Below are 17,838 nucleotides of genomic sequence, written 5' to 3'. Positions count from 1 at the left end.
ACCACCACTCTGGACTTTTGTTTTTTTTGAGCGAAACCACTCTGGACTCTTGTTTTCCATTGTGGCTGGCTGTACTGGAATAGTTTTTTTTTTTGAGTGAATGTACTGAAATGGAGTAGCTAGGACGCACGGGTTCTCCTGAGTAAACTCAGCCTGGACGCACGGGCCGAACTTTTGGGCTCGAGTTCCGCTCAGCTGGGCTCGGCCTGCTACATAAAAAGACCGAGCCAAGTTAATAATCAGGCCCCGTTTCGCTTCCGAGCCTAAGCTCAGCCCGAGCTGTTCGGCGAGCCCGAAGCCTGAAGCTGGACCAGCACCAAGCAGCCCGTTTCAGTAAAATAGGCCCACTTCTCATCCTTTCTCATTCCCCACTGGATATAATGAATAAGACAACCATCAACCAAGAGACGATAACCAGTCAACCATCAACCTTCCAACTCGTCAATTTGTCTTCAGCATACGCCGCCTCGGCCTACTACCAGGCTCCCAGGCGTGAAAAGGCCCAAAGTTTACGTTGGCCCAAGTAAGGCCTGGCAAGTTTCTATTCGTTCTCTCCATTTGTCCAAACACCTCACTACGACCTCCACCCATGGACAAATATGGGTGAATAAAATATCAAGTTGTCCAATGGTAGTTCCATTTGTCTTTCTCATGAGTGTCTGACACGTGGGTCATGTGAACAAGTGGATAAAGTTTGGCCAAGCTTTGCATAAATGGAGACTCCCTGTTCGTTCTCTCTTCAGATTTGAGGAAAAATGGGAGAGTTGGACAAGTTTTGGACAATCGTGAATTTCCATCAGGTTGTGTTTTTTTTTAAAAACCATCAAAGTAGACAACTGGAGACGATTTTGGGGCTTTCCTTGAAGATGCTCTAAATACTCCAAATATACTCCCAGGAATATATATGTCATTCACTAATATTAAGACACATGAGAGTGAAATATGAATGTGCAGTTGAAGTTGAAGACAACAATACAAATTTTCAAGATGGATAGCTATAACGAAGATATAACGACTTAAATTTAGCTATGGTCTTGCACGTGTTGGCTGGTAAAACCTACAAATATACTCCACTCACTCGGTTTCTAAATGTAAAAGGTCTTATCTTTGTCTTAAATCAAACTATTAAAGACTAACAAAACTTATATTTTTTTTATCGACATCTACGACTCTTAGAAGTACCAGTACTTGCTGTGGAACTCTCGTAGCCGTTGTACTCGGGATAGCCGTGCCCGTCAGGTGTGCCGCTGGTACTTGGAATCGACTATGACCCCAATCGTCCTTCGAAATCGACAGCACTCTGGAAGTCTGGAGCATGTACCTCCTTCCGGCACGCACCTCCCATTTTCTTGGCGAGCTCAGCAATTATAGCCGGACAGCTCAAACCCATCTCGGGAAGAAGACAGTGAGTGCACACTGCAAAGCACTAGCGGCTCCCGTCACGTGGGCTGCTCGTGTCCGGCGCCGTGCGCGTTGGCCGCGGAACATCCAGTCAGAGCATCTCCGATGAAAATACCAAATTTTGTTCCCAAATTTCCCTGTTTTTGTTGTTTGGGAGAGCATGTGGACATGTGTCCACCCCGTATCCACCCTCGTCGCCACACAACATCCCCAAATATTTTTTTGACTTTTCTTCTCTCTTTCTATCTTCCACTCCTTCCCATCCCCATCTCTGCTCTCCCTCTCTCACCGAAGCTGGAGCACAGCAGCAAGTGAGAACGACGCCTGCACCTGTAGCAAGAAGCTACGAAGTACTAGTGACCAATTATTTTGGAAAATAGCAAACAAAGCCTGGAGTTGGTGGTCGTGTGAGCGGCGCGAATCGCGTCCAGATAGCAAGCAGCAGCTGAAGCGTGGCCGCCGCCGGCGCTTTGCCCTGCTGCCCGCGCTGGAGCAGCTCGTGGGCGGCGCGATTCTCGTCCAGATAGCAAGCAGTAGCTGAAGCGTGGCCGCCACCCGCGCCCGAGCAGCTCGTGGGCACTCTCAAGCGGCAGCACGCGAAGAAGCAGCGACGACATCCAAGATTATAAAAATCTTCCAGCACACAGAGGTTTGGAGAAGAAATCCCGAGAACCGGCGGCGGTCAGCCCGGGGCGGCGACGAAGTACGGCCGGGGGCGCCGGAGCAGCCCCTAGACGGCGGCCAGGAGGCGGGGTCGGCGAGCTCTGCTGCTCTCCTGCGGGCTACAAACAAAGAGAGAGAGGGGGAAGAGGAGAAGTAGCGGCGCAGAGGTGAGAAAAGGAGAGTAGCAGGTCGGGGCGCGGCGAGGTCGAGCAGCGAGGTTGGGGCGCGTCGAGCAGCGGCGGGCTGGCGCCTGGGCGCCTGGCGGTAGGGAAGAGGGAAGCAGGGAATCGGGAATGACAAGAATCTGTCTCTGTCGCTGGGCCTGGGCCGGACGGACATTTGTGATAGGTTTGGAGGATGCCGTTGGAGATGCTATCAGACGGACCGAACGCGCGGACCCGGCACACCCCCACTTTGTTGGAGGAGGATAACGGCAAACAGTACTGGGGGCCAGATGAGACGGGCGCGCCCACGGGTCCGCAGAGACAAGTGGATGCGCGCGCATGTTTATCGCGAGGTGAGATTTCACCGCGTCGGACTCAAGAACTGCCCGGGCCGGCGTCCTCACGGCCACGGACGGGATCGATCAGCGATTCAGCATCTCCTCGCTAGCTTGAGTTTTGCACTTGACACTTGTCCCTCCCAAAGCTCCTAATCTAGAAGGAAATCAGCTCACGTATAGCTGGAGTTGCGTGTTCAGATTGGCGTGTAGAGCGAAGATTGGTGCGTGACTCACAGTTCATCCCCATCTCTATCTCTGCACGGGTGGGTTCCTCTTCCGGAATTTTAAGATGATGAAAAGAGTTTATTTACGATAATGTGCTTTCTCCCTCGCCTGCCCACACCATACGTACAGTCCAACGCCGCCAGCGCCCAACAAACCTGTTCTTTTCTTCGTTTCCCTGTCTCTGCTCCATCGGAATCGTATCGTATCACGCCACTCGTCGGTGTTTTTTCTTTTCTACCACACCCATGCGGCTAGCGGCTAGTCCTGCAGCTACGGATCAGGCCATTTCTCCCTGCACCTCGCCGCGTTCTATGCTCCCGCGGTCCTTGAGATCTGCAGCTCGGCGCCTGCCTGCCGCTGCTACACGCGCGGCAGCGTCCGCGGCTTCGGTGGCTCGATCGCCGGCAAGGCGGCAAGGAAGCCCGCGTCCTGAGGACGACGGTAGAGCGCCCCAGCAGCACGCCGCGGAGTGGGACGACGAAGATGATCTCTCGCCGGACGGGCAATGGCTGCGTCACCGTCGAATGCCCCGGTGAGCGTGCTAATCAAGCTCGCATTTCTTGTACGGACTACTGCCATATTTTCTTCTCTCCAGGGCCCAATTGTCCAACCCGTGCCATTTTCATTTTGCTTCAAGCCTTCAAGCATCCAATATTCCAATTTAACCAGACAGCGCATCTGCTCGCTCCTCGATCGCCCGCAAGTAATAATCAAGAGATGTTTATTGTGCGTGTTTGATCTCGTTTTTTGTTTTGTTTTTTTGTGCTATGCTCAAATGAGTCCGGATCGCTGTCTCATCAGTGTTTTTTCAAACGATCAAATGCATAAAGAAGCCGTAAGTTTGCAAGATGGACCGGAGAAATCAGAAGTGTCATGCTTACACGCAACTCGGCGGGACGCAAGTCATCCGTGAGATGCGTCGCCACGCAAGTCGATAAGGCATGTGGCCCATTGGGGCCCAGCCCAACGAACCCACTCCAACAAGTAGGGAATTCAACGGCGAGGATCGTCCCACCAGATCCGAAACTAACGGCCACAGGACGTCCGTCCAATCCAATGTTTGGATGCATCCACTCTTAATTAATCACCGTAGCCTCCGCCGCTAAACGGCTCAACGACCTTTAATTTATTACCCGCGCCGCACCGCCCCGGCCTCGGTTTCTCCGTCACATCGCCGTCGTCTCCAGCCCTCCACCTCGTCTCCCTCGTAAAAAGCCTCGGCCAACCGCCGTACCAGAGCTTGCCCTCCTCAAATGCCCGAGACCCCAACTCCTGAGGCCAGCGCTGCTACCGACCCGTCCCCACATGGCCCCCAGTCTCCTCCGGCCCGCTTCTCACCTCGCGCCCCCCTACGCTGCCGACTCCGGCCGGAGCCGCGGCACCGCGTCGGTGAGATCCCCGCCCGCCCATTTTCCGGAGCCCGCGCGGTTCCTCGTGATTCCGTTTGTTAATTTGTGACTTTTGTGGGGAGTGGCAGATCGGTGATTCCAGAGCGCGCAGCGCTACCCTGAGGGTGGGAGGATCTAACCGGTGAGTTATTTCATCCGGGGCATGAAATTTGTAGCTTTGTTAGTTTGGAAGAGTGACCAGACCATGAAATTATCTGCGTCTCTCTGAATTCTGCTTTGATATGTTTTTTTTTTGTACTCTTGGGTGGCGATGTGGTGCACAAATAGTAGTTTTAGTGCAATCTGGGTTAACTGTTCTGGTTTTTTATTGGCCAGCTCCCTTGGAAGTGTTCTGACGCGTCAATTTTGCTGATCTCTCAGTTCTTACTTCTCATCAGTGCCCGTAATTAATGTCCATGCCTCTGTTCTGTGCGTGTGTTCAATTTTATAGAAGGATTGAAGAAGGATTCAAATTTGGGGCCTAATAATTCTTCGCATGTACTCCCTCCGTTCCTGTTTTAGTGCACTAAAACAACGACAAGTATTTAGGAACGGAGGGAGTATAAATTTTCAAGAGATAGTGACATAAATATACAACTGTAATTAATGTTTCGTGTCACACTGATAGTATGATTTGAATTGTGTATATTCCATCGGTGTGATGCACCATTTCCAGTGGAACACTATGGTAAATGGGTGAACATAGTGCTCTGTTTTAACACAATACAAGGGCTGTACTGTACTACACTACTACTAATCACGAATTCCTATTGTCAATGTTCATGATTGTAAGTATAGTTTGTAGAAATAACATCTCTCTTTAACTCAACTATTCATTTTCAGTGGGTTTGTACTGTTATGTCGAGAATTTTGGGCAGGTTGATGGATTATGGTTACCACTGTGTGTTCTTCTTCAAAGAGAACTGCTGAAATATTAACAATGCAGTAGACCTTAAATGATCTTTTTTGTCAACTTTACCATGCTCCCATATTTTTTATATTTGCATATGTTAATGCTAGAAAGCCAAATCTTAGGATGTCCTACTTGATACCAAATCCTCTCTTTTTTTTCCCTTCTAATCAGCAATATTTTTCTGTTGTAACATAATGTGTATCAAAAAAATAAAGTTTTTCATTTGCAGGAGAGACTTCTCATATATTACATATGCCTCGAGAGATCATTCTGGCTTGACCCGACAACTTCTAGATTTTCAACATGCTGCAGTAGATGAGACAGATGAGGACCATGATCCATTCAGGAAACTGAAAGCGAGGTTCATGGACTTCAAGCAACAAAACTATTTGTAAGTGAACCAACCATCTAATACACAATGAATATTTCACTTTCAGATGTAACTTTGGGCACTTGGATGTTAGTTGAATTTCTTTGTTGCTGTATTTGTAACTGTGTTCAGGGAAAATTTTACGAAATATCAAAATCTTGCTGAGCAGCAAACACCAGAGGTACAACATTGTGATGTTAGTTTCAAATCTGTTTAATTTTCACATTACTGAGTCTGATGTAGATGCTTTTGGTTTCATGTTCTATTTCCAGTTCATGGTGATTGCTTGTGCTGACTCCAGGGTCTGCCCTAGCAGTATTTTGGGGTTTCAACCTGGGGATGCATTTACTGTCCGTAATATAGCAAATTTGGTACCACCATACGAGGTATTACCAATGCAGCATATCTTTAGGTTTTAATTGAACTTGGAGCAATGCAATTTTATTGTGGAAGTTCTGACAGTAAAAAAATGCTGCAATGTTAGCATGGAGCTTCTGAGACTACTGCAGGACTGGAGTTTGCTGTGAATTCACTTCAGGCAAGAATCGTTGTGATGTTGTGTCAGCCATATATTTTCTTTTTTCACTTGCATGTGACAGAACATATGCAGCTAGTAAGTATCCACTATTGATAAATTACCTATCTTTGCGCAGGTACCAAATGTTTTAGTTGTAGGTCACAGTCGTTGTGGTGGCATCCAAGCATTAATGAGTATGAAAAGTAAGAAAGATGGCTCAAACTCTAGGTAAATAGCTCTCCTCATTTTCCCTTTCCTCTTTCCAAGATGTATTTGAACTTGTACATGATGCGTATCTGTTTTTTCTTTAACAGAAGCTTTATCAAAGACTGGGTCTCACTTGGGAAGAGCGCAAGGTTAAGCACGGAAGCAGCCGCTGGAAATTTGAATTTCGAAATGCAGTGCAGGCACTGTGAAAAGGTGATTTTGTTCATAATCAGGGTGATGCATGATTGTTAGAAACATTGAACTTTCGGGGTACCAGTGCTTCCAGAGTAGTGCATTGGATTAGTCTCTTCCATCCTTTGTAAATTCCATCTCAAGATGTTAGGCATAGGCAGTAAACACTTATTACACATTCAAATTTCGGTATTAGAATCAGTATGATTTTATAGCTTTACTCATAAAATTTAACTTCACAGGCATTGTTCATTCCCTATTTCTGATTCCTGTAAGGTTCCTTTTTTTAGTTTTTTTTTGGTAAAGGATTAAGGTTCCATCAAAATTTAGCATGGGAGATAGCTGAACATTGATTCACGTTTAGCTGTTACTTGTGTGAAGTGGTGAAGTGGGGCCATCCGCCATTGGCACTGTCTGACATTGAATAAATTATTTGGTGCAGGAATCAATTAATAACTCACTGTTGAACTTGTTGACATACCCTTGGATAGAGGAGCGGGTGAACAAGGGAACTCTGAACCTTCATGGAGGATACTACAACTTCGTTGATTGCACATTTGAGAAGTGGACATTAGTGTACCGTCAAGGCTTGGAAGGTGGCAGCAAGTATGCCATAAAGAACAGATCTACTTGGTCTTGATCAACGTATGGGCCTTGGTAACTTGGGTAAATTTCACTCCGCCTCCTGTCGTTTTGCATGCTCTGCCATTGTGTTGTTCATTTTCATTGCACCTTGCACCATGGTGGTATTGATATAGGTGCTCTTTTTACTAAAGAAGAACAAAACCGTGATATTCAAGGGCAACACAGCAGACAATACATAGCAAAGTAAAGACCGCCAAACTGCTGGGGACTAATTCAAACCAGTTACTAGTGTGTTGCTTTCTGTTTAGAATCATGAAACAGTGATTCAAGAAACTGCAAAACCACAATATACAGGACAATGTATAATCCTGGCACATATATCGGACCATCGTGTTGTAATTTGTATCATTTGATGTATCATTGTAACAATAAGATACAGGTTTGTAATGATGTGTGTAAGTGTAATAATTTTGAATACATTTTGAACGCAAATATAAAAGACTATTCTGTAATTTTGTACATTTTTGTGGGAGACATTAACATTTTCCACCTCGTTGCCATCTTATTTATTTGTGTATACTGTATCCAAAGGTTTCCGTTATCTGGAAGCAGTGTTTCTTACCTCCTCTAATTGAGTTCTATGCTGCCGCCTGCCGAGATGTAACCTGTTCTAAGAGACTGGCCATTTCACCTTTTTTTGGTTGCTGAGGTCTTTGCTGTTCAAAAGAGGGGTGTACACTTACCTTATCACACAGATTATGCAGCAGAACTTGACCTCTATCTATGCTGTACGTCACTGGCGAAAAAACGTGGAGTACAGCAATTCATTATTAATGTGCTATATCTAGCTAGAGGTTATTGTACCCTCATTTATCTCATTCTCTCTCACGGTATGATAGATACAGAGTTCAGGAATTGCAGAGCCAATGGAATGAGAAACAACGGATCAAAGTTAATTCTGTGGTACACAACATACTACAGGGGTGATGGATCTAATTAAAAGGTAAACATGCCACAATACTGTTCATCACCACTTCACCAGGCCCCTCAGCTACCTAAACCTCGGAGATGAGCGCCGAGAAGCGCTGCCTCTTGTAGCCGCTCTCCAGGGCGAGCAGCTCCTCCCTTCGGCCGAGCAGCACTGCACGGAGCGCCGCCTGCAGCGCCGGCCGGGACGCGCCCACGGCCTGCCCGACGTCCAGCTCCAGGACGCTTCGCGTCCTCCCGGCGACGGTGGCGATCTCCGCGCGCACCGCCCTGGCGCTGACCGACCGCACGGCGCGCCCCAGCTCAGACATGAGCCCCGGGCGGTCGGCGCAGCACACCCACGCCCTGACCGGCCGCTTCGTCCTGATCTCCCCGGAGCCCCGGGCGTCCCAGTGCTGCTCCTCCTCCTCGACGCCGACATCGTCGCTCTCTCCCGGGAGGAATCCTGCCTCGCCTGCCGGCGCGCGGTCCCGCAGCTCCCGCACGTGCCTCACCACCTCCCCGAGCAACGCCGCCTTGTCCATCTGCACGCACGCACGCACGCAGCAAAATGTGTTCCTTCAGCTCAAATTGGCACATCATCAAGAACAAGAGCGCTGGCTTTCACGAGGACTCAGTCACCTGGGAAGCCGACGGGAGGAGGCTGCGCAGCGTGGCGAGGTGGGCGTTGATGCGCTGCCGCCGCTTGCGCTCCGCCTCGCTGTGGCTCCTGCTCGTCCCGCCGCCACCACTCCGCGTGGCCGGCGCGCGCTCCTCGTCCTCCATGCCCATTTCCTCCGGTTCACCGTTCCGCGTCGGCACCATCATCGTGTACATATATGTATGTAGTGTAATGTAATATCCTCGCGCTGTTTAAAACGACCAAGGGGCGGGAAGCCGGGTCGAGCCGTTAAATAAAGAAGGAGGCCGGACGGCAGTACGTACTACGGTGGCATCATCGGCGCCGACACGCGGCTCTGCGGCGCCGGTCGGGCCGAGAGAAGAAAAGTTGTTGCGCGTGTAGACAGCAAGCAGTATTCGCAGTATCTATCCCACTGAAAAATTAATTCTTCTGTTCTTTGACCGAGAGGTGAGACGGTAGCTACTCTCCGTAAAAACGATCGGAACAGCACCGGCAACTGCAGCTCCTAGACGTCGCCTCTCGCTGCCGCCGGACGTGTGACTGGCTTTGAAGGTTATCTCGGAGTGATGGAGATGGATGACGCTTTTGCCGGGCCTTTCAAATGTGGTAGAGTAAGTAATTCTGTCGGACGGGGGCGTTCGATGGCATTGGCAGTGAAAAAGCGTCGGCGGCCGGACAACGGTGCTGCCCAAACTGTTCCTCCTTTCCCCCCTTGGTCGTTGCCGTGCTACACCATCTGATGATGATGTTTTGGTTCTTGGGGCGTAGTACCAGCCCTTCGCGAGTACATGTTGCGTGATGGATCAATGTCGGGACCGGACAGCAAAATAACGACGACCCGGTCTCGATCTTCTACCCAAGCAGAGGAAACGAGGAAGCCGCGCAAGAAAGTCCGGATCCCTCTCATGAAACCCCGCGACCTTTGCGTCAAAGGCCTTCAATCTTTCTCCCTCGGTTCCCCTTGTTACTAACTAGATCCAGCAAAAACGTTGAACAAAAGCGACGGACAAGTGATAGCCAACCTGCTTTAATCGTTTGCCCTACACGACAATGCAGGCAGAGGCGTGCCCCCTCGCGCCGTAACAACGGGCACCCCCGCTTTAGGATGCAAGTCAGGCAAGAAAGGTAAAAAAAAAAAAAAAGAGCTACTCCTTGAGAGGCAGAGCCAAGGTTTAAGGCCTTCAGATTCTCATCTTACACCACAGCCAGCGCCATGCGTTGGCACAGTGGAGACTCGTGGTTCCTCCCGGGGTCCGGCCGGGCGAAAGGCATAGCGGGGGAACAGAACCGTCTGGCATTCGTCCCCCTTCCGCGCGCCCCGTGCCGGGCAGCTAGACAGGGGATCGGTGTAGCGAAACAGGGACGACGTCTGGCGCGCAGGATCGATGATGCTAGCTAGGACATGATGCCGTTGCCGACCGGCATGAACACTTGTTTTCCTAGATGATAGTGTTCTCCTTGCCGTCGCATCAAGAGGGTGCTCACTTGTAGTTGCAGGCGAGGATCGGGGCCGGCCTCCACGGCGTGCATGCATCGATCGCGTCCTCGCTCGTCAAAGGTAAGACAGCCACAGCCTACCATCGCTGGTGACGTTGGTCCCGGCCCTAGCTTGGTAACAAGAGATCGTCGTTCGTCCACAAACCACAGTCCACATTTGAGGGACTGCTTGAGATAATCGAACTCTCGAGCGCTCGGATCCAATTTGTCGATTTCTAATGAGATATCTTGTGCTGGAATTTCATAGGGATCACGAGAATTTTCTTCAAACCAAAGAGGTCCTAAACGGCAAGCCGAGAGAACGCGTCTCTCTTGGCACACATTATTTGCGTATTAATAAAGCTAGTCATGATTGGTATTTCCTAAAAAAAAAGTGCACTCTCTTTCTTGAGGGCTAGTTCTGTCTCCAATCCCCTGGCAAACCGAACTAGGCCTGACTTGTCACAACACACAAGCAGATACGTAGCAGTTACGAAGCCCTACTAAGCAGGTACGAAGCTCTAATTAGGTACTAAGACTCAAGTTTGGCAGCGCTGAGCTGTGCTAACTTATTTTATAATCTAACGTGGAAAAATATACATGAAAGTAAGAAAAATTTTGTTAGCCAAACACGAAAATAGTAAAAAGGATGAAAAAAAAGGAATTACGATAATCCACTGCAATGCCAAACGAAGCCTAAGAGCTGTGGTAGTGTGGTCGGCGCTTTGCTCATAAACAGGCGACCGAGTATGCAACGAATTTACCAGAGCAACATCAGGAAAAGCTAGGTAAGAGCTGCTGTTCTTCTTCCCGTCCATAGTAAAGGTTTCTGCACAGCTAAAAAAACATGTAACACTGTCGAAGCTGAGCAGCTATCGTCAGCTAAATCTTACCGATGATCGTCATCTCCAGGTACACTGGGGCACATGTAAATATGTTACCCCCATGTCTCCCGCTATCGTGCCATCACCTCAGTCTTCGATGCAGCCGAGCAGCTCCAGGGATGTACTAGCGCTATGTTCAAACATGTGGGCGCCATGTGTTCCTTCATATTTCAGAGCACCGCATAGCCAACAACCTTCTCTTAGCAGTTGTATTTCACAGAGAATCGTTGTCAAATTCCAATTCAAACTTGAAATTGAGTCCGAAACACTTCAGTTCAGACGCTGGAGAGTGGAGAACTAAAATCAATACCTGGAAATTTAACTACTTGAGGTCTCGCAGATCCTGCTCACTTGAGATTTGAATACGCATGCCAACCTCACACAGGTGTAGGTACCATGTTTCAACATTGACCTCACTGTGGATACCATGTGAGGAATCAGACCAAAATTAGCTGCTAATACAAGTCCATAGGAGAACACAGCTTGCACAAACAAGTCATCAAAGATTATTCAAAAGTAATGAAAAGAAAGCATATCATCAACTGTCAGTAAAACATTGTTGAGTTTTCATCAGCAAAATAGAGAAATCTCAATTCATATGGACCTGTGGCCTTCTTTGACCAGTCATCCAGATTTTCTTACAGTGATCCATTTACATGGTAGCAAGTTGACTAATATAACACGGTAATTCAGTATAATGATGGAGGAAAAAGGTGCATTGCATCGAAGTAAATCTGAATTCATAGGTCATAGCACGATCTCATAGGAAGGACAGCTAATGTTCAAAATTCTGGGACTTGGAAATTTCGAGCAAAACACGCTGGAAATAAGAAAACTATTTTATTCATTGATGCAACCCTATGAAGACTAGAGCATATAATAGCATCAAATTTGAATGTACAGCGCACAGTATCAAATAGGAATCCCCAATAATCATAGATCCACACGGCTAGCTAAAGGAGAATCATGAAATTGGACAACATACAACAGCTAATACCTAAAGCATAATGGCAAGAAAGGTAGCACAGGTCAGGATCAAAGGATTTCTGCCATCTCGAAGAATTGCCATGCTCCTAATGTAAGATAATGTCAGCAACGAAGGCGAAAGGAGCATTCAACCTACACATGAATGCTTCAGTCAAAGACAACAACAGGATCAAATGAATAGCCCGACTAACCAGGCTGATCAATGATCTTGTCATTCAATCCATCTTCATCACTATCAGTCACGATTTCATCTTGTTCTTGCTGCCCTTGGGTCGACCACGCTTCTTTGCCCCCACCTTCACTGAGTTCACTCTCATGGGCATTACAGGTTCTGGCATGGCTGGCACCTGCACCCTCGTGTGCATTACAGGTTCCGGTGCGGCTGGCACACCCACTCTCATGCGCATTAAAGGTTCCGGCGCCTCTGGTATCTCCACTGCAGCACTAACGGGCGTCCCATTATCAACACCAATCTCACCATTGGCTTCCACACCACCATTGGCTCCAAGCCATGGCTGATTCAGCTGATCTGGTTCCCCCAGCTGCGAATTAACCAGTTTTTCGAAGCCCGGGCACCCAGGGAACCCGATGGGGAAGAAACCCCAGGTACAATAGTACATGTCAGTGCCCGGAACAATTGGCGGTGGCTCGGCCATTGCCTCGGCTACAAACGGCTGGCGGCAGCTAGAGCACTTCAGTCTGCGTGCCTCATAGAGGCGGTCGTACTGGTGAATGTGGCAGCAGGCCCTGCACACCGCCCAGAATGTCGAAGGCAACGTGCCAGACTTCACTGGCGTGACCGCTGCTCCGGCGGGCTTCACTGGCGGGACCGCTGCTCCGGCGTGCTTCACTGGCTGGGGAGCTGCCCGTAGCGGACTCCGCCGCTGTGGGGGCGGCGGTGGCTGCGCATGTTGCTGTTGAATCGGAGCGGGAGAGTGGTAAGCGCGAGCTGCAGCGGCATCCAATTCGGTGTCGAGGGCGGATTTAAGTTCGGCGTCGGAGAGGAAGGCCCAGGATTCGGCGACGAGGCCGGCAGCTTCTGCGATGGAGACCGAGCAGGGGCGGTCGGGCTGGGATCGGTTGAGGAGGAGGGAGAGGCGGCGGTAGTGGGAGTGGATAGCGTCCCGGTCGCGGGAAGCAGGGGTGGCAGGGTCGAGCCCAAGAACAGCGTAGGGATCGGGCAGGCCGTTGGGGATTCGGCGGCGCTGGGCGGATAGGAGGACGTCGGCGGCGGCGTGGAGATCCTCGGCGCCCGGAGTACGGGGGTCGGCGGCGAGGGCCTGGGAGGAGAACTCCTTGCAGCCCTCGAGGTCCCGTGCCATGAGGAGCTTCTCGGCCACCGTCATCCACTTCTCCGCCTGCCGCCGTGCGCCGGCGGCGGCAGGATCCATCGAGGGTTGGAGGATGAGATCAAGAGGTGGTAGGATAGGGACTCGAATTGGGGATTCCGGGGTTGGGGCGGTGGGCGCAAGCTTGCTGTGTGCGAAAAATAATTACATGGACGTGGCAGGCTCTTCCGTAATTAGGGACGAATGTAATCAAATCTCATCTATGCTGCTTATAAAAGCACCAACATATTCATTCCAACGTCTACCTCACTAAACGTACACGGACTATCAATAACCTCACAGTCGGACTCACTAAACATGGATTATTTCTTTCCTGGGTGCGTTTAGCGAATAATTGACGTCCGATCCCTCTCTGCGTCCGAACTCCCGATTGGCCGATCCCCACATACCTTTTCGTCAATCGATCTATTTCTTTTTCCTCCCGGTGTTTCCTTTTTCCCGCCTCCGCAGACCGATCGCTGCCCGCATGCCCTGACGTTGCCCGTCCGCCTGGCGCCGCCGCCCACGTCTCCTCCCGCCCCGCGCCGCCGCCCGCCCCGATGTCTCCTCCCGCCCCGCGCCTCGAGGTCTGCTGCCGCCACCCTCACTCTGCCTAGCTGCCTCGCACCGCCGCCGCCGTCTCCTCCCGCACCACCGCTCCTCGAGGGCTGCTGCCGCCGCCCTCATGCCGCCTCGCCGCCTCGCGCCGCCGTCGACATCTCCTCCCGCACCGCGCCTCGCGGGCCGCCGCCGCCGCCCAGTCCTACCTTCATCGGCTGGCCGAATTTTTTTGCGGGGAATCAGGTAATTGACACGGCAACTACTCTTTCTCTGTTTTTGCCCTTTTCGCAAATTCTGGTTCAGATTCAATAGCTGAGTTTCAGATGTTGAAAAGTTAGAACATCGTGTGGATAATTAGATTTTTGAACCATGTGTATAGCATGTTTTGCATTCTTGAGTCGAGACATGTTGGACGCCTATAACTAATCTTTTTCTGAATGAGACCATGCGTGTATTAATGTTAACAGTAAAGTTTCCATGTGCCTGTGACATGACAGAGACCTATTAACATGTCATCTCGCAAACGCACTGGGCCTCCCTCCCCATTCTAAGATATAAGCGAAGGCCAAGACTTGGGTACGTAAGAGCCACTGGCACCTACTAAATGCCTCATATTATTTTAGTGTAATGAACGCTACTGTTTCTGACCTGCAATATTGGTGCATGTGACTAAGACCAAGCTAAGGAATTAAAGAATCAGAGGAACAGAGAATATTATGCACGTAATAGAGATCATATTCTGGCTAGACGGCGTGAAGCCAACGAAAATAAACAAACTTCAGCTGCGGTCACCAATGGCACGGACACTGTGCCACATACACCCCTATCCATTACACAAGGTAGTGTTCATAACTGCATTCTTTTATATTTTAAGCTTAACATATGAGGTACATATTCCATTTTTCTTCTGCATCTTGAAGAGATACTTTGCATTTGTGGATCGATTTTATTTTCATCATATTCTGGATCGATTTTATTATGCACATTTGACTTGGGCAAGTAAACAGCCACCGGCGCGTACTAAATGCCTCATATTATTTACCGTAATGACCGCTATTGTTTCTGACCTACACTATTGGTGCATGTGAGTAAGAACGAGCTAAGGAATTAAAGAATCTGAGGAATAGAGAATATTATGCACGTAATAGAGATAATATTCTGGCTAGACGGCGTGAAGCCAATGGAAATAAACAACTTTCAACTGCAGCTACCAATGGCGCAAACATTGTGCCACATACACCCCTATCCATTTCACATGGTACTGTTCATATTTGCATTCTTATATTTATTTCGTATATGATATAATCTGTCCAACAATTCAATCTGACAATCAGTCATACCGTTCAAGCTCATCATGTCGTGTCGGCGGCCACTACCGATGGAGAACGTACCCCATTTCAAGACATCACCAACTCCCAAGGCTCAGGTAAATGTGGGCAGCAACCGCCGATTTGACTACGGATTTGCTCATATGCTAAATTTAACACATTTATGTAGGTCCGAATGACATAAAGAGGCAACGGGAACAAAATTCACTAAATATGAGTGGTATAGTAAAGAGACTGCGTCAATCATATGGTGAGACAAATAATACTGCGGATGATATGAATGGACAAATAAATGAAGCACATACACCGCTTGACGTGTCCCATGGTAATGATTATCAACTACTCCATTTAAAATATTGTGCGTACTAATGAGCTGTATCATCTATGCAGACCCAAAAGAGAATACAAATCGGAGTGAAAGGGAGCGACATGCACGAAATAGAGAAGAGATATTAAAGCGACAACGCCACTCACGCGAGCAAAGTAACAAAAAGGAGGCCCTCCTCGAGGGCAATACCAATAGGACTCCTACACAACCAACTGGACGATGAGCTCTCACCCAACAACTACAACAAATAGGATGTGCAGATCCTGTACTCCCATAAATTTGAAATTGCATATTCTGAGCTTGCAGATTGTTCAATTACTGACTGATGTGATTTTTGCTATTTCCCTGCAGGCTTATCAAGCAAGGACAATTTAAACTACGACGATGAGTCCGATTGGTTACGCAGGAATGACGCATACCGGATGCAAGAAATTTATGGGCGAAGGAGGGCTGTTCTTATGCCTTCTGGACAGAACCAACAAAACAAAAACAAGTCCACAGTAATACGAGATAGTACACAAGGTAATACCTTAACGCCTTGGTACGAGGTCAATAACAACAACACTATAATAATATTCTTGTGATTTCAACACTTTGCAGGGCTTTTAACACAATTGATAGAGGTTCAAACACCTCAGCTGAACCAAGAAAGCGACAAGAGGCGAGGAATGGAAGAGTCCCCAGATGCGGGGCAACCAGACAATTATGAAAAAAATGATGAAACAGACGATGTATATGGAATATTTGAGCCTGCTGAACACCCATCAGACTCAGAAGGTACATAGGTCGTATTAATATAGTTTGAATATCATTTGAGCCTGCTGAACAACCATCAGACTCAGAAGGTACATAAGCTCGTATTAATATAGTCTGAATATCATTTGGGAATGCTGACACAGAACCTAATGAGGGCAATGAGGCAGACGATAATGACATTTAGGAGGAAGAAACATTATTCAGGGAACGTATGTACATTAACATCTCAGTTTTTTATTACAGCACTATCATATACAGCTAGGATAGTACTCCTTAATTGTCCACTTTACTTACACTTGTACATGTTGAGTATGAATCGGTCCGAGACGAACGTCAGGCTGCTGGTGGAATACCGGAGCATGATAGTTTTGATAGTGTCTACCGAGATCTACCCAGAGAACACCATGTTCTCAGAAAAGTCAGAGACTGCGGCCATTGTGAAGCAACAAGGTTTCAGTACGAGGGGCCTGCATTTTGTTGTAGAAAAGGAAAAATCCGTGTATTCATTCCAGATGTCCCTGAAGAGTTGAAGCTGTTATGGACCAGTCAGGACGACGACGAAGCTAAGTATTTCCGAGAGAATATCCGGTATTTCAACTCTCACTTCTCATTCACAAGTCTTGGAGTTACACTTGACCGCCAAGTCAGCACTGCGGCAGGGACCGGCATATTTACATTCTGTGCACATGGCATGCTGTACCACAAAGTGGATGATTTGGTGCCTAGCAGAAATGGACCACGGCATTTGCAGCTTTACATTTATGATGGTGATCAAACGTTGTCTCACAGGATCCAGAGGTCACCTGATCTTAATGTAGACCTCATCCGGAAAATTCTAAGTATACTTGAGCACAACCCTTATCTGCAGACTTTCAAGACCGTCGGGTCGTTCTCAAATCTAGATGAGTACAAGATTGAGCTGAACACAAATATAACCTTGGATCAGCATCGGTACAATGCACCCACGACTTCTGAAGTGGCTGCGATTTGGGTTGAAGGGAACGACCCGACAAAAGTCTTTGATAGGAATGTTGTCGTGCATGCAAAAGGAGGAGGACGTCCTCTATATATTAGAGCATACTATGGGTGCTATGATCCCTTGGCATACCGATTGTTTTTCCCGGGTGGGGAGACCGGTCACAATTTGACCTCCTATCGGACTTATTCCCTGAATCACCTATTATCAATCCAACAAACGACGACCTCATAGAATTACTTTGCTTGCAACTGGAGATAATTGATCCCCGTTTATTCGAGAAAGCCACCTTTTCTAGCAAGTTCATTTTTTTGTGTTCAAATAAACTATTATTTGTTCCATCGTGCTTGACAAAATTTGCTCTTCCACAGGATCTCTAAGCCTTATCCAATTAGTTTAACTCTAAGACAAATAAGGAACATATTGTTCACGGATTATGTGGACCCGGATTGCTTCAATGTGTGTGTGCGTGTACAAGCGAGCCACCCATCAAACTTATGTAGAGATCAGCTGGTTCACTTAATGGATCTGAAGTTTTGCGTAAGTTACTTTAATCACATAATCACATTTTCCATCATATTGCTAAGACTTTTTTTTTTATCATTTTAGACGATGTCCAAATTTGCACGAGACGCGGGTTGT

The 17,838-nt window shown here is 48.2% G+C and overlaps 3 protein-coding genes across 6 annotated transcripts; 1 reads left to right on the top strand and 2 right to left on the bottom strand.

Moving 5' to 3' along the window:
• The first annotated feature begins 2,910 nt into the window (after positions 1 to 2,910).
• On the top strand, positions 2,911 to 7,503 carry LOC100834132 (beta carbonic anhydrase 5, chloroplastic). Of its 4 annotated transcripts, none has more exons than XM_024454699.1 (9): positions 2,911 to 3,323; positions 5,322 to 5,483; positions 5,595 to 5,643; positions 5,735 to 5,848; positions 5,947 to 6,000; positions 6,116 to 6,207; positions 6,294 to 6,399; positions 6,821 to 7,044; positions 7,155 to 7,475. In XM_024454699.1, the coding sequence occupies exons 1-8, from the start codon at positions 3,037 to 3,039 to the stop codon at positions 7,016 to 7,018; spliced, it is 1,062 nt and encodes a 353-aa protein (XP_024310467.1). In that variant the 5' UTR covers positions 2,911 to 3,036; the 3' UTR covers positions 7,019 to 7,044; positions 7,155 to 7,475. The 4 variants fall into 4 exon arrangements, with proteins under 4 accessions (XP_024310467.1, XP_014758744.1, XP_010238246.1 ...); XM_014903258.2 differs by having other exon boundaries at positions 7,137 to 7,475; XM_010239945.3 differs by lacking the exon at positions 2,911 to 3,323 and adding exons at positions 3,914 to 4,180; positions 4,269 to 4,321 and having other exon boundaries at positions 6,821 to 7,503.
• Positions 7,504 to 7,892: 389 nt separating this feature from the next.
• Positions 7,893 to 9,030, bottom strand: LOC100833822 (transcription factor bHLH30). Its single transcript, XM_003576570.4, has 2 exons — positions 8,572 to 9,030; positions 7,893 to 8,474 (listed from the first exon to the last, which is right to left on the bottom strand). Exons 1-2 carry the CDS (start codon positions 8,764 to 8,766, stop codon positions 8,019 to 8,021), a joined length of 651 nt encoding a protein of 216 aa, XP_003576618.2. The 5' UTR covers positions 8,767 to 9,030; the 3' UTR covers positions 7,893 to 8,018.
• A 2,723-nt stretch (positions 9,031 to 11,753) lies between these two features.
• Positions 11,754 to 13,433, bottom strand: LOC100833514. The gene has a single exon (XM_003576569.4). It carries the CDS (start codon positions 13,308 to 13,310, stop codon positions 12,159 to 12,161), a length of 1,152 nt encoding a protein of 383 aa, XP_003576617.1. The 5' UTR covers positions 13,311 to 13,433; the 3' UTR covers positions 11,754 to 12,158.
• Positions 13,434 to 17,838: the final 4,405 nt, after the last annotated feature.

This window comes from Brachypodium distachyon, chromosome 4 (genome assembly GCF_000005505.3).
Source record: "Brachypodium distachyon strain Bd21 chromosome 4, Brachypodium_distachyon_v3.0, whole genome shotgun sequence".
In the NCBI taxonomy this organism is placed as follows: domain Eukaryota; kingdom Viridiplantae; phylum Streptophyta; class Magnoliopsida; order Poales; family Poaceae; genus Brachypodium; species Brachypodium distachyon.
This window is presented reverse-complemented; position numbering and strand designations above follow the sequence as displayed.